The sequence below is a fragment of the Lissotriton helveticus genome, chromosome 7 (genome assembly GCF_964261635.1).
Source record: "Lissotriton helveticus chromosome 7, aLisHel1.1, whole genome shotgun sequence".
Classification (NCBI taxonomy): Eukaryota; Metazoa; Chordata; class Amphibia; order Caudata; family Salamandridae; genus Lissotriton; species Lissotriton helveticus.
In genome coordinates this window covers 816,145,565-816,160,193 of record NC_136068.1, presented here as the reverse complement: position 1 = coordinate 816,160,193, position 14,629 = coordinate 816,145,565, and the positions used below count along the sequence as shown (strand labels likewise).

The 14,629-nt window shown below is 44.0% G+C and overlaps 1 protein-coding gene across 2 annotated transcripts in view; it reads right to left on the bottom strand.

The window, feature by feature from the left end:
• Positions 1-1,067: 1,067 nt before the first annotated feature.
• LOC144769233 (small COPII coat GTPase SAR1B-like) overlaps positions 1,068-14,629 on the bottom strand; it is a 382,034-nt gene continuing 368,472 nt past the window's right edge. For both annotated transcript variants that reach the window (XM_078653274.1, XM_078653275.1), the window contains one exon: positions 1,068-1,732. In XM_078653274.1, coding sequence (XP_078509400.1) covers positions 1,616-1,732 — 117 coding nt within the window. In that variant the 3' untranslated portion in view covers positions 1,068-1,615. The remainder of the gene's footprint in view (positions 1,733-14,629) is intronic.

Here is a 14,629-nt window from a genome sequence, read left to right as displayed (position 1 = left end):
AAAAACTAGTTGAATGAAATATACTGATTTATTTTACCACTCGTTTTAACCATCTTAAATATTGGATCACTTCATGTTTAATAAGCTTTTAAGTTGTATATATGCTATGTGTCTTTTATGATCTGTGATCGAAATAAAGATTTTTGAAATGAAATGAAATTTGATCGTTTTACTGTAAACTTGTAGCTGCTACATTTAGGGAAAGGCATGTATTTGTTTGTCCTTTTTAATTCTTGATTAATTTTTGTGGCATATACTTGCAATAAAAAAATAAAAGGAAAAAACCAACCATTACACCAGCTTCCCAAGGCCAGATCCATGAGCTTTGTCAATGCTCGTGAAATGCTTTCAGCAGTTTAAATGATATTGAGGATAAATTATGACCCCAACAGATACCTTTATCAGTAATTATCCACCAACTGTAAAATTGTAATCACATGCTGGTGACAACACTATATGCAGGAAAAACAAAGATATAATGTTAGAAAACCTTTTAACACCAGAATAAGAATTACAGAAAGACATTTCAGTTCTAAAGCTTAACAATTCCTGAACTTCCATTGTTGAGGTACTAAAGCACATTTAACACTCTTCCAGGTTCAATAAACTCACCCACACACTCATCCTCCACAAGTCATGGCCCTCTGAAGAGCTCCCCTGTTGAGGGATGATGGAAGTTACCCTTGGTCATGAGCTTCATCTGCATTTGCATTTAGCTCCCAAAAAATTGCCATCATGCCTACGTGTACATATGTCCACCTCAAACCACAAAAAGTGATGTTTTGATAGAAGACTAGTAAAATACCTTTGTGAACCAGATAATTTGTTCACATTGTAGGAGGACGTTTTGGCTTAAAGATTCGCGGATACATTTAGATTTCTGAAATTAAAGCAGCTTAAGAGTATTAGAAATAAACAAATTGGTACAAAATAGTCGCAAAGAAAGAACAGCTGTTTATGCTGTTATAAAGTTAAACATTATTATTCACTTAAAATATGTCAAAACAATTACTTATCTTAGATTGGCGTAGTTAAAAGTAAAACATATTGAATTGAATCTGTTCTCATTTATGAGTAAAATATGGTTGATTTATTGCACTATATTGCATGAAAAATCTTCAAAACAGAAAACTAAGAATTTGTTATCAATTAACCCATCATTTGTTGTACATGTGATATGTGTGCTTGTTTGTGCTCGCACGTGTATGCTTGCACACATCAAATAGTACACAAAAATATACATTTCAAAACTTTAACACAATCTCGAAACAGCATTTGCAAGTATGTGGTAGTTTTCTTTATCTTAAAAGTGCATTTATTCGTCTTGTAATGGAAAGGTACTCACACATTATCAGTGGCAGATTTGACAGGCAAGTTATATATCGCAAAAAATATATAAATTATGTGACTAGATAAATGAGAAAACAGACATACTATAAACATATAAACTCAAAATCAGTTTTCAACAGTCACACTTAAAATTGTATAGTTCATTATTACTGGTCTGAAACAAACATATGCATAACCATTAATAGCTTCCTGAATTCAAGTTAAGTATTCTGAACGACCAGACATCATGTCCAAAGATATGATAAGTTATGCCAAAGTTTTGGCATCAGTCGATGTATTGTGACAGCCAGCGGAAACCTTCGCCATAGCCCTGTCTCTTCAGTACACTGCACATGAAAACTTCCAAGGGTCTGGAGCTGAGGTCTTTGGATGCAACCTTCCCCTGGAGGTGGAGACAAAATTAGAACATCCGTAAAAAGGAGGCTTCCCCAAAATCATATAAAATCACACACAAAACTAGGACAACATTTTCTTTATCTGTATTCTCCAACTCTAGTATTGGAGCATCGGCGATTTTGTTAAAAGAGCATACCTTAGAGGTATCTTTATTTAGCAATTAGATATTGCATGCGAATGGACACCTTGTGGCCCCTGTGGTATCCTTGACATAGGGAGGCTGGAGGGAGGCTGCAGCCTTCATCCGCCATGGTGCAGCAACCTAGCTGCCAATTAAAAGGCTGTTGCAAGGATGCTGCCAATTAGAAGGTACCCCTGTCTTTAAAACCATCAGCAGCCCAACAAATCCTGACCACATGAGAAACCGTTAGATGCATTTGCAGCAAGATTTTCCGCTGCTTGGCAGGAGGAAGACTTGGAAAGGGTGGCAATGTGACACAGCAGTTCAAAGCACATGATATACAAGCATTCCCCTTTAGATGTTGGGAGTGTGTTCATTCAAAGAAGGTCATCCTGCAGTCACAAGGGTGCTTTGGGTTGGGGACACGTAGTGCCTGATGAATCCCCAGGATTCCCTTTGGAAGCCCCAGGCTTGTCTTGCCAGTAACGAGGTGGGGGATTCTGGGAAGCTGAGTTCTGCCAAGCTGCCCTGCAGGGACATCAGCATGGTGGCGCTTGTCACTGTTCCACCATTCTCCCACCAAAGTACACTGCCTTAAGATCAAAGCAAATACTGCCCTCAGTCGTAGTGGGAAACAAATGGGTGAAGGCGTTCCCTCCACCCCGGGTTACAAAGGGTCAGATAGGCCCAAGTCACAAATGTCTTTTCCACAAGTGCGATCATTTTACTTCTGGAAATTTATGAATACGTATGCCTATGTCAGAAATCAGAAACAACTTCTCCAAAAGATGGTGAACCGAGCTTTAAGAAATACAGAGGATGTGGAGTACTGTAGAGCATTTGAGTTGCATTCAAAGCTAAATATAAATTACATAGCTGTGGAATGGCCAGTAACCCATGCATATTTGTCAAATATCACACAGTTTAACTAGGTGGTTACAATAAATAACCTCACACAAGTTTTCTTTTCTTTTCTTCAAGGAAGTCTAGATTGGCTTCCTCAGCCGAAACAGTTTAGCTTCTTGTTGCAGCTGAAGTTTGTCTTCTGACTTTCTCATGTTCTCAGACTTAGGTACCTGTGTACTCACTTTGTTTCACAAACTCATGTCCTAATCGGAAGCCTGTTTGTAAAATGCTTTAAATGTGTGCTTTGCCTTTGCTTGCCCCATTTGCTCTGATACAGTCTGCTGCAGGACCATTGGTCGAGCGAATCTGTCATTCACAAATAATTCATTTTCTTTTATTAATAAACCCTTTCAGACTTCGACTGATTTTCTTTGACACTTTGTTCTGCTTATTCTACAGAGTGCTATTAAGGACTGTGTCCTTCCGTCACACAGGCTCATGATGCCACTGGCCATGTTGTAGCAAGTATGCATGTTTCTCCCCTTTACCCTTTAAAACTTGAGCTTTCAACAACCACTGATTACCACGGCAACCAGTGGATTTACTATAGAGTGTGTGCTCTATGTTTAATGTTCGTGTGTCTTGTATTTGTCCCCCTTTTTTTCAGGGCACTGCATCGGAATGATTAGGATGACATATATGTCTAGAGTGTACATTCACTTTTATAGGTCACTACTCCGACATGATGGATGTCGCTATTTAATATCCCATGTACCCTTTTTTTCCCTGTGTTCTTTTCCAGGTCCTCACTGCAGGAACTAACGCTTTGGAAACCAGTTACCAATAATAGGCACATTCAGTCTATTTTCCGCATTATACCATTTTGATGTGAGTAAGGTGGGGATCTGTGCACCCCATCCTGAAGAAGAAGCTATACGCTTCGAAACATGTTGATGCACACAGGAGGTTGTGTACATTGAATACAAAAGACCTCCACTACACCCCTTTTAGCAATTCCAGCACAGAGGTATATTAAAACTATTTCTAGCCGGGGGGGGCGCTAGAGGGCGCACTGCGGAATGGTTGTCTGAGCAGACAGCTCTGCCGGACGGACTAAACAACGCGCTATTCCAGTCACATAATGCTCCCGAAAAGGTGATTGCTACACTTCCCGAGGCAGCTAAACAGATGGAGAACATTCGTTCCAAATCTGGAGCCCCAAGCTGCAGGACATCTCATCGGAATTTGTGACAGATTGAAGCTCCGGAGGTCGGCAGGAGCGGCGCAAGATGGCGGTTGCTGTGCCCCGGACCTGACAGACTCTGCTACGGTCGCGTGAGTGTCCCTGGAGGCGGTATGCGATACCGGAGCGTTATTGCTGCAGACACACGCTAGCGGTAAGGCGCATGGACACTATAAGCATTCACAAAACGGGAGGGCTCTAATTCCGCACTAAGCGTGGGTGAGCTGCCCACGATACGCAAGGCTGGGACACCCGCTGCATTTTGGCGCACACCAGAGACTGGGCTTCCTATACCACACGAACGGCTTCCATACACCCGCGTAGGTGCCGCTCAAGACACACAACCCCTTCACGGCGCTAAAAGGTCTTAATGTCGGTAAAGTGAAAAGTCAGATTTTGGCGCGAGGAAGGTCCGCAAGATGGCGGCGCCCATTGAAGGAAGCAGCGTCATGGTTGATCACCGCACCACACCGGAGGGCACCGGGCTATCTCTGTTTTTTTTTTTGTTGTTTTTTTTTGTTTTTTTTAAAATCCTCATATTGCGATTTTTATGTTTTTTTGGTAGTATCAAGGTTCAGCCTCTGCAATTACCATGCCAGCCCCGCCCTAATGTAAGGGAGTGAGGGGAATTTCTCAGCCAACAGGTTTTGCATAAGGGTCTCCTCTTAAACCAACACATAAATAACTTTCTGTGTTTTTATTGTTCGTGGAGGGGAGATAGCCACCTTGACTACTCGATGAAAATTGTTTTCATCCACAGAAGTTTCTATCGCGTAATCATCGGATCACTGTTACGTCCCAGCCATTACTTAACAGATTTAAAGTGATTTTCCCATATTTCCCAAAAGTTATTTCTATTGGAATGCTTTCCCCTTCTGTCTAGTTTGTTTATTCTTATGACTGAATTCATCCATTCGCCAACCGTAGGGGATGATGGACCTACCCATTTTATGCATATCTCTCTTCTCGCAAGAAGCATCATTACAAAAACCAGGTTTTCTTGTTTCTTTGTTAGGCTCCCCGCTCCTATACTGTTATTATCAATCCCAAACAAAACAAGGAAGGTACTTACAGTTAGTTGCTGATGTAATATCGCATTCAATGTCTTACCCACTTCGGACCAAAACTCAATGAGGGAAGGGCAGTCTTTGAAGATGTGTATATCATCTGCCTTTTCCTCTCCACATTTCGGACATTTCCTTGTTTGAGCACCTTTAAATTTGGACAGTCTTTTGGGGGTCCAATAAGCCCTGTGGATTGTGAAAAGGTGATTTCTTTTTAACGCTGCAGATTTTAATGTATCCCAGCACTTTTCGATTGACTTTAGCCAAACATCTTCTAGATTTGGGATTTGTAGATCTCTTCCCCAGATTGAATCTGCTATCTTGGCATCTTCATCGTCGGAGGTTACTAGTACCCAGTACCATCTGGCTATCTCTTTTTTTATGGGTAACACTTTCTTCATTTCTCTTTCTAGTTCTTCGGTATCCTTTTCATGTTTTGTCAGGGTTTTTGCCCAGCTTGCTAGCTGGTAATATTTAAATTTGGAGATGGTGAAGTTTGTAATTACTTGGAGATCTTCCCAGGAAATCAGTATTGACCTCTTCAGTATTTGTCCCCAATGAACTATGTTTGCATTTTTTAAAGGATTTGCCAAACTGTCTTTTAAGCATTCTGGGGTACCTGGGGAGTCCCATATAGGAGCTAGCGAGCTATAATATGAAATGTTTAGGGTTCCTCTGATCTGAGCCCATAGCCTGGCCGCGTCCTTTAAAATCTTTAGTTTTATTTTTTTAAAGTACTTTGGGTGCCCAAATTTATACAGAAAATGGTCGGCTTTTCTGGTTAATGCTTGGAGATAAACAGGGTAGTAGTGATGAACGCCCAACAATGATCTCATATTTTTGAAGAAGAAAGCTCTATAGTATTCCCATAAATCAGGGCTCGCTATCCCTCCTTGTAATTTCCTTCTCCTGATTTTTTTCCACGATATTCTGGTTCCTTTGGAGGCCCAAATAAAGCTTGAAATTTCTCCCTGCAGTTTCTTTAATTATTTTTTTTTAAATTCAAGCGGTATTGTATTAAACAGATATGTATATTTCGGGAGAATAGACATTTTAATGATGTTTGATCTGCCTATTAGGCTTAAGGGGAGGGTACTCCAGGTTTTTAAGAGCTTTCTTACTTCGCCTGCCACTCTGTTTAAGTTCAACTGAGGAATTCTTTCCAGTTCATGGACTACTGTGATCCCTAAATATTTGATTTCTTTCTTGATGTTTTGATTGGTGAAGTTAGTGTTCCAAGACATAATCTCTGTTTTTGAGTGGTTTATCAAGTATCCTGAGATTTTACCAAAATTCTCGAGAGTGATTTAGATTTCGGGTATGGAGGATTCGTAATCGGTAGTGAAAATCATTAAGTCGTCCGCATATAGGGCCACTTTTTTGGACCACTCCTGATGTCTAAATGGGAGTATATTTTCATTTTCCCTGATTAAACTTGCTAAGGGTTCAATGTATAGATTGAATAATAATGGCGAAAGTGGGCACCCTTGCCTTGTGCCTCTTTCGATTCTTATGTTATTAGTTAAATCTCCGTTCACCAAAATTTTAGATCTTGGAGTCTTATAGATCTCTTTCACCATATGTCGGAAGGAATCCCCCAGATTGTTTCTTATCATTACCTCGTTTAGAAAGGCCCAGTTCACTCGGTCGAATGCCTTTGCGGCGTCAAAGGTAAGAATTGTGAGTGGAATTTTTTCGGAGGAAGCGACATCTATTGCCCCAAATAGTTCATGAGTTAAGTCATGAATCTGTCTTCCTTTGATGAATCCTTTCTGGTCAGAGTGAACTAGCTGGGTCATCACATCCCCCAGCCTTTTTGCCATGATTTTTGTGCAGATCTTGTAGTCACAATTGAGAAGTGATATCGGGCGATAAGATTCACACAGTGTCGGCTTTTTTCCGGGTTTTAAAATTATGGTGATAATGGCATCGTTCCAAGAGTCTGGAATCTTTTCATGCTGTTTGTACATCCCGTTAAGTAAGTCTGTTATTTGTGGAGATAAAGATTCTCTGAGTGCCATATATAGCTCATTTGGAATAGCATCCAGTCCCGCCGCTTTTCCTCTTTTCAGCCCTTTTATTGCGTCTTCTACCTCCTCTCTAGTGATTGCTTCGTTTAGAGATCATTTCTGTTCCTCTGTTAGAGATAGAATGGGTAGACTATTCATGTAATGAACTATTTGTTCTTCTGATGGGTTTATGTCTTCAGAGTATAATTCACTGAAAAATTTAGTAAATTCCTGCCTTATAACCGAATCTTCAGAAGATGGTGGTGATTGGTTATCTTTTTGGATACTTGCTACCTTATTCCTCGTTAAATCTGATTTTAGTTTCCAGGCCAAAAATTTTCCACATCCTTCCCCATACTCATGGTTCGCTAGTTTGCTAGCTTCCCATTTCGCCCTCACTTTTTCTTCGAGAATGTCCGCAAGGCAATCTTTTTGTCTTTGCCTTTCTGTCTCCATCTTCTCCCTTCGGATTGTGTTTTGCTCGGCCACTATTTGCCCATCTATAAGAGTTATAGAGTCTTCCAGCTCCTTTATTTTAAGTTTTATTGTTTTAGATCGATATGCACCTAGGCTTACTAATTTCCCTCTGATTACTGCCTTATAGGTGTCCCATAGGATTTGTCTTGATGTGCCTATCCTATTATTTTCAAAGAAGGATTCTGTTTCCAGTTTAAGCTCATGTAGGCAGTGTTGGTCTAACAATATAGCCCTTTCGATTGTCACTCTTCTTTGCGTTTGGGTTTCTGATCTCTGTATCGTAAGCTGGACAGCAGAGTGGTCTGACATATGAGCAGGAAGATGTTTTAATGTAGTTATGTCTTTTGTCAGGGCTCTGTCAGTAAGGAAATAATCAATTCTGGACCTATGTCCAAGTTTCTTATTATGTAGTGTAAAAGGTTGTGTTTTGTTCCCTTTTATTTTCCAGATATCTACAAGATCTAAATCTCTCTTGTAGTTTCCGAGCCACTCTCTCATATTTGGAAGATTTTTGTGTCTTCCTGGGGGCGATCTGTCAACTTTAGGATCTATAATTATGTTGAAGTCGCCGCCTAATATTATTGGAGAGGTAGCTGACAGGAGGTGGGTGTATAAGTGTTGTAGTGGCCCTGAGTCATCTATATTCGGGCCGTAATATCCTGCTATTGTGAAACAATTATTCCCAATTTTTGCTCTGACTATAGCCCATCTACCTTTATTGTCTACTTCATAGTGCTCGAGTTTAACTTTAAGAGATTTCTTGAACATAATAGCTATTCCTTTTATGTTACAATTCTGATTTGTACATACATTGTAGTCCAACCACTCTAAATTATTTGAAATCTGGGTCCACTCTTCTTTTAATAGGTGGGTTTCTTGTAAGATAATCACCTCACATATTGAAGCTTTTAAGTATTCTAAAATTCTATTTCTCCTATTTTTTACCCTTAACCCATTCACATTCCACGAAAGAATACTAAATTTTTTATCAATTGATCCCATCATTTACTCGAATTGTATATTGCATGCAGGGTATCATTGTGATTAAGTAGGCTGACCCCTTGATTTCCCTAGTCTTAAATTTTGAGGATTTTTTTGTGGTTTTTTTTTCCCTATCTTGCTCCCCACCCGTGTTCTTTTCAATGTGTTTTATTTTTATTTTTACATCATTTTTACCCACCCTGGGGAAGCCTCCCTTTTCTTTTAGTAGGGCTATTCTTTTGCCCCTTTCAGGCTCCTGACTCCTATGTTTCTGATTACGCCTAAAATTTATTTTTTAACCACCTTCTCCCTTATATGTTTCTTTGGCACTTCTAGTGGCTTGTAGGATTTTCAGATCTTATGTTGGTTCGGGCCATCTCTGTTGCCGTGGTATTTACCACACACTGCCTGGGGACACAGCATAGCACAACAGTGAAGATCCCAGCATCGGCGAAGCCTTGTGTACTGCCAACCTGTACACGTCCCGACTACTTTGCGATCCTCGCCGGTTGCGCATACCCCCCTAACACAAGCAACCACCCGGAACACGGCGGCTAACTGCGGGGACACAATCTGCGAAGTGCGGGGTATGTGTCACTAGAAGAGGGGACTACAGGCGATGAAGCGCGAACCACACCATCAACACGACGGAGGTCATGGGACACAGGCTCTCCTTAATCTGGTATCAGTAATGCTGCGGGGCTAATGATGACACACGCCTAAGGCGCCCGCGGTCGCAGCAAAGGGCTTCGCATTAGAACGGAAGCTGCGGCACAGATATTCTGAAGTGTGAGGCGAGGGTGCAGTGCTGGGGTGCGACGGCCACCACAATCTCCACTGGGCGCTACCAATTACCGAACTGTGGCATATGTTGTACAATCGGAGTACGTGGTAGATACACAACGATTGGAAGGCCAATGCAAGGGGTCGGGCTGTTGACAAACTGACGCAGCGCACCTTCCTGGGAGTGCGAAGCCACGCAAGAAACGTATTACAGCGCGAGCTGTGAAATAGAGTCCACGCAGGGATATGCAACCGTCGACTCGGGGCATGTGAGGCTTGCGGCGAGGGCTGTACGTGGCACGCCAGGCAAGGTCTGCAAATTGCGTGCACAAGAGGAAGTCCCCTGCCACACATTCGATTGCTTGGAGGCCACTGCTGGGCCGGGAGAAGTGTCTGGGTGCCAGCCCTGAAGCAACCGCGTGTTTTTCTACGGCGCTACGTGCGAAGGCCCAGGTACGACCGGTGACCCACAGAGCACCGCGCTCACCTGCCACGATACCTCCAGTTCGCAGCGATTGACGAACTCGATAAAATACAGTCAGCCCACTGCACCGAACCGCACTCTGCTACGACTTTGCAAAGCTAGACACAAGATGGGCAAACCGGACAAGCAGCAACCTAAAATTAGCTTCGAAACCCGCAGGACCACCAGGACGCCCTCATCACACTCAGATACTGAAGCGGAAACGACGGGCGCGACAGCGAGCAGCATGGAAGCTATTCTGAAATCTATTCAGTCCACACTACAAGACATGAATGGCAAATTGGATCATCTTACGTCCAGAGTAGACAACATGGCAGCGACAATGGACAAGCACGGCGAGCGGCAGGACGAGGCAGAAACACGAATCTCTGCTGTGGAGGACGAAGCACGAACAAGCACGTCCAAATGCACGGGATTCGAGAAAATATTGGACGTCATCAAATCTAAGTCAGAAGATTTGGAAGCTAGATCGAGACGCAACAATATTCGCATAGCGGGAGTGCCGGAATCCACAAACACCGGGAAGATGGAACTGTATGTGGAGGAACTATGTACGACGCTTTTTGGAAAAGACGCACTGTCCCAGGTGTTCATCGTGGAACGGGCTCACCGCACATTGGCACCACGTCCACCACCAGGCACGGCTCCCAGGCCGATTGTCGCACGAGTCCTGAACTACCGAGACAGGGATGTAATTCTGCGACTGGCCCGTGACCACAAGGACCTTACGTTTCAAAACAACAAGTTAGAATTCTACCCAGACTTTACAATCGCGGTCCAACATGCCTGTAAAGAATTTAACACGGCAAAGGCTAAGCTGCGAGATCTGAAAGTAGAATATGCTATGCTGTACCCTGCACGGCTGAAAGTGTCTTGGAAAGGACAATCAACGTTGCTTAACTCACCTAAAGCAGCCAATGACTTTATCAAGAAGATCATTTCCTCACGCAGAAATGAAAGAAGTGATGACCAGGAGGAAGATATTGAGTGAAATGTCACACCTAGCGTCTGCCACAGAAGTCCTCATATTGAAACAGAGAACCAGCTATGTCTAGTAAGTTGCACTGACTCCACCCCACAGGAACTCACGAGGCGAATGTAACTCACTGCCAACGACGACCCCGACACTGTGAACAATTGCTTATGCTGATCTACTGATGTATACAGTGGGGTGAGTCGCACTCAGGGAGTTGATGTCACGAGACTTTAATCTACAGACAGGTACGGCAAAAAACTGGCCAAAACGCACTGAAGGCGGTGTCTTACACGTGGCACGATCCACTAGTCAGATGTAGAATATGCACGCAGGTTAATGCGGGGGGTTGCACTACACGCCCAGGTTCAGCTTCCACCTGCCCACAGAACTAGACATCGTCGAACTTCATGATACATGGTGGAATCGACTAGATCTGATTGGAACTAGACTACAATGTGGGTGCAATGTTATAACAATCTAGACTAGCGAACTTAGACATTGTGCATACACTTGTGATCAATGCCGAATGTGCCACATGTTGTACATTACCTTGTTGCTCCAGCACGGAGAGGGTGGTGGGTAAGAGCGCACTTCTTTGTGTTCATGCTGCTTTGCAGATACGGGCCTACTCCTCATCACACGTGCTACAGGTATATGCGGGAGGTCGGCCCTCGTTCACTTGGTATTAACTGCCCTTCTTTGTGACACAGTTGCTTGTACTGGATCTACCCCCCCAACGTGCTTCCTGACACGTAGCTTGTAAAGGACACTTGCAGCTAGAGATGGTGACATAATGCGGATTGTATTGTACCTAACTATTAGGCAATCACCCTCTGTTCATTCACAGACGCAAGTAGAGAGTTATTACTGTAGTCCGTCCACGTCCGACAGTTCGGATGGAGACGTGTTGCTCAGGCGGACCCCCACAAGGGAGTTCCCCAACTCAGTTCTATGCAATGGGTTTGTTTATGCGGGGTATGGCCTCAGCAGGATTGGGTGGGGGTGGTTGGGGGGGTCTGGAGTTAATAGTTACGGATCAAACTGCTTGAGATGCACTGCCTACTTCCGTTTATGTTGTATATATTGCTGTTATTGTGATGCTAACGCCCAGTTGATACATTGCACTATGCAGGCATATGGCCAGGTCACACACGACTGCAACCTTGGAACACACCACGGACTCACATGGCGGTGACAGACACAGGTGCCAAACCACTTAATCTTTTAATATGGAACATTAGAGGATACACAAATCCCAAGAAAATTCGCCAAATCTTTGCTTCACTTGACAGATGGCATATAGACATAGTTATGTTTCAAGAGACACATGATGCCCCACATACGCACACCCAGGTCGGGAGGAGATGGGCTGAATCGATACACTCCTCCAAATACTCTTCCTATGCTAGAGGGGTTTCCATTCTGGTGCGAAAAGGCACACATTTCACTGTTGACGCGGTCAAGGTGGACTCGAATGGTCGCTACGTCATATTAAAAGGCAGGGTGAGGGGCAGACAGGTGACATCAGTCAACACATATGGTCCCAACACGGATGACCCGGAGTTCTTTAGTGAGATCTGGCAACAACTTTGTCCCGATGACACACATACTCTGTTGTGGGGAGGGGATTTTAACATTGCACTTAAGGACAACATGGACAGGTCGGGTACCACGATCGAACATCATACTAGGGCCCGCGACAAACTACACGACATAATAGCTGACTTAAACATCAAAGACTTATGGAGAGCGCGACACCCACTAGCGAAAGAGGCCACACACACATCGATAGCACATGGCAGTTGGTCGCGTATAGACTACTGGTTGGGGTCTGAAGATACGCTATTGTGGACCAGCGCGATAACACACTTGCCTAAAACGCTATCAGATCATAATCCGGTTAGGCTGTCCCTGAGCATCCCCAATTACACACCCCCTCCATACAGCTGGAAATTCAATGCCGCAGCGCTCACAGATTTAATCTATGCAGACACGATTGAGAAAGCAATCCGTGAATATTTTCTTCTCAATGAAGAATCAGCAGACGACGCAGGCCTCTTGTGGGAAGCGTTCAAGGCCACTATCCGTGGTGTATGTATTGGTATTGCGTGATATTAGAACACAAATATCCAGATGTGAAACCAAACTACTAGCACTGGAGAAACACTATGAGACCTCACACCAACAAACAACTCTTAGTGAAATAAGAGACACTCTAACAGAACACGGCCACTTTGCGGCGGATGAAATCAATATCTCAGTAAAAAGCGCATTGCAAGATCATACGGGGAGGGAGGACGCCCGGGGAAGGTGTTGGCGGCTAAAATCTGTGCAGGGCGTAAGTCAACCATCATCACGCAGGTGAAAGGGAAGGATGGTGTATCTTATACAGATCAGCAGGGCATTCTGCAATGCTTTGTTCAAAATTACGGTGAACTGTACAAGTCGTGCCCGGTGGCCACAAAACAGGAAACTCTGGACTACCTGGATGATATCGCTATCGCATGGCTATCGGACGCACAAAGACAGTATCTGGCCCTTCCTGTCACAGTGGAGGACGTTACTGAGGCGATCCGGTCTCTGCCGAACGGCAAGGCGCCGGGACCGGACGGATTCACTTGTGAATTCTACAAGAAATACGCAGATCTCCTGGCCCCCCGCCTGGTTGCCATGTTCGGTGATGCACATGAGGCTCAGATACTGCCGGCTTCCTTGCGGGAAGCTATGCTCATTGCATTACTCAAACCGGGAAAAGATGACACAGACTGCGCTTCATATAGGCCTTTGTCGTTACTAAATGTGGATTCAAAAATCCTTGCCAAAATTCTTGCCACCAGATTACAACCGCTTATGCCTAATCTAGTCCTCCCGGATCAATCTGGCTTTATCCCCTCGAGGAATACGGCGCATAATACTAGATCGCTGTTTGCAGTTTCTCACTACCTCACACCATCGACTAAAGCGGTGGCAGTGATGTTGGACACTGCAAAGGCCTTTGACACCATTGAGTGGTCGTATTTGTTAACAATTCTTCAGAGAATGGGATTTCCCCCCGTGTTTACACAATGGATTCAATTACTGTACACTCGGCCTATGGCTAGAGTCAAAATCAATGGTTACGTTTCAAATGCCTTTAATATCGAACGCGGGACGAGACAGGGGTGTCCACTCTCCCCCCTCCTTTTTGCCATCGCGCTAGAACCCCTAGCATGCCTGGTCCGGCAGAAGAACCATCACCTGGCGCTCCAGTTTCCCAGCAGACCACTGCATATCTCGCTATACGCCGATGATATGCTTCTATATGTACGGGACCCGGCCAGGAATCTGGATCCGCTACTTAGGTTGTATATCAAATTCGGAGGCTTCTCTGGATTGCAAATAAACTGGGACAAGTCCCTGTTATTTCCACTAACGGACACGACAACGCCACACACGAGCGAATATCCGCTTGAATGGCACACAGACCCAGTGCGCTACCTAGGAATTTGGTTCCATCGGGACCCGGAACTAGTGATTAGAACGAATTACGGCAGGGCCATAGATAACTTGGAAGACAGGGTCAAGAGGTGGATCCAGCTCCCACTGTCATTGGCCGACCGCATTGCAATTGTTAAGATGGTGGTTCTCCCTAAGCTCCTGTACTTATTCAACAATATACCGATACCGCCACCAAAAGAAGTATTTAATCGGATGTCTAAGCTGGTGCTACAACTGATCTGGGCGGGTAAACAAGCGCGCGTTAAACTGTCGGTACTGACACTACCGCATGCAAGTGGAGGATGGGGAGTCCCGGATTTACTGTTATATTACCTCTGTGCACAAGCCCATTACACCAATTATTGGTATCATCCAACGCCTTATCTAACTCATGTAGCGGTGGAGGAGGGGGATGCCAGTCC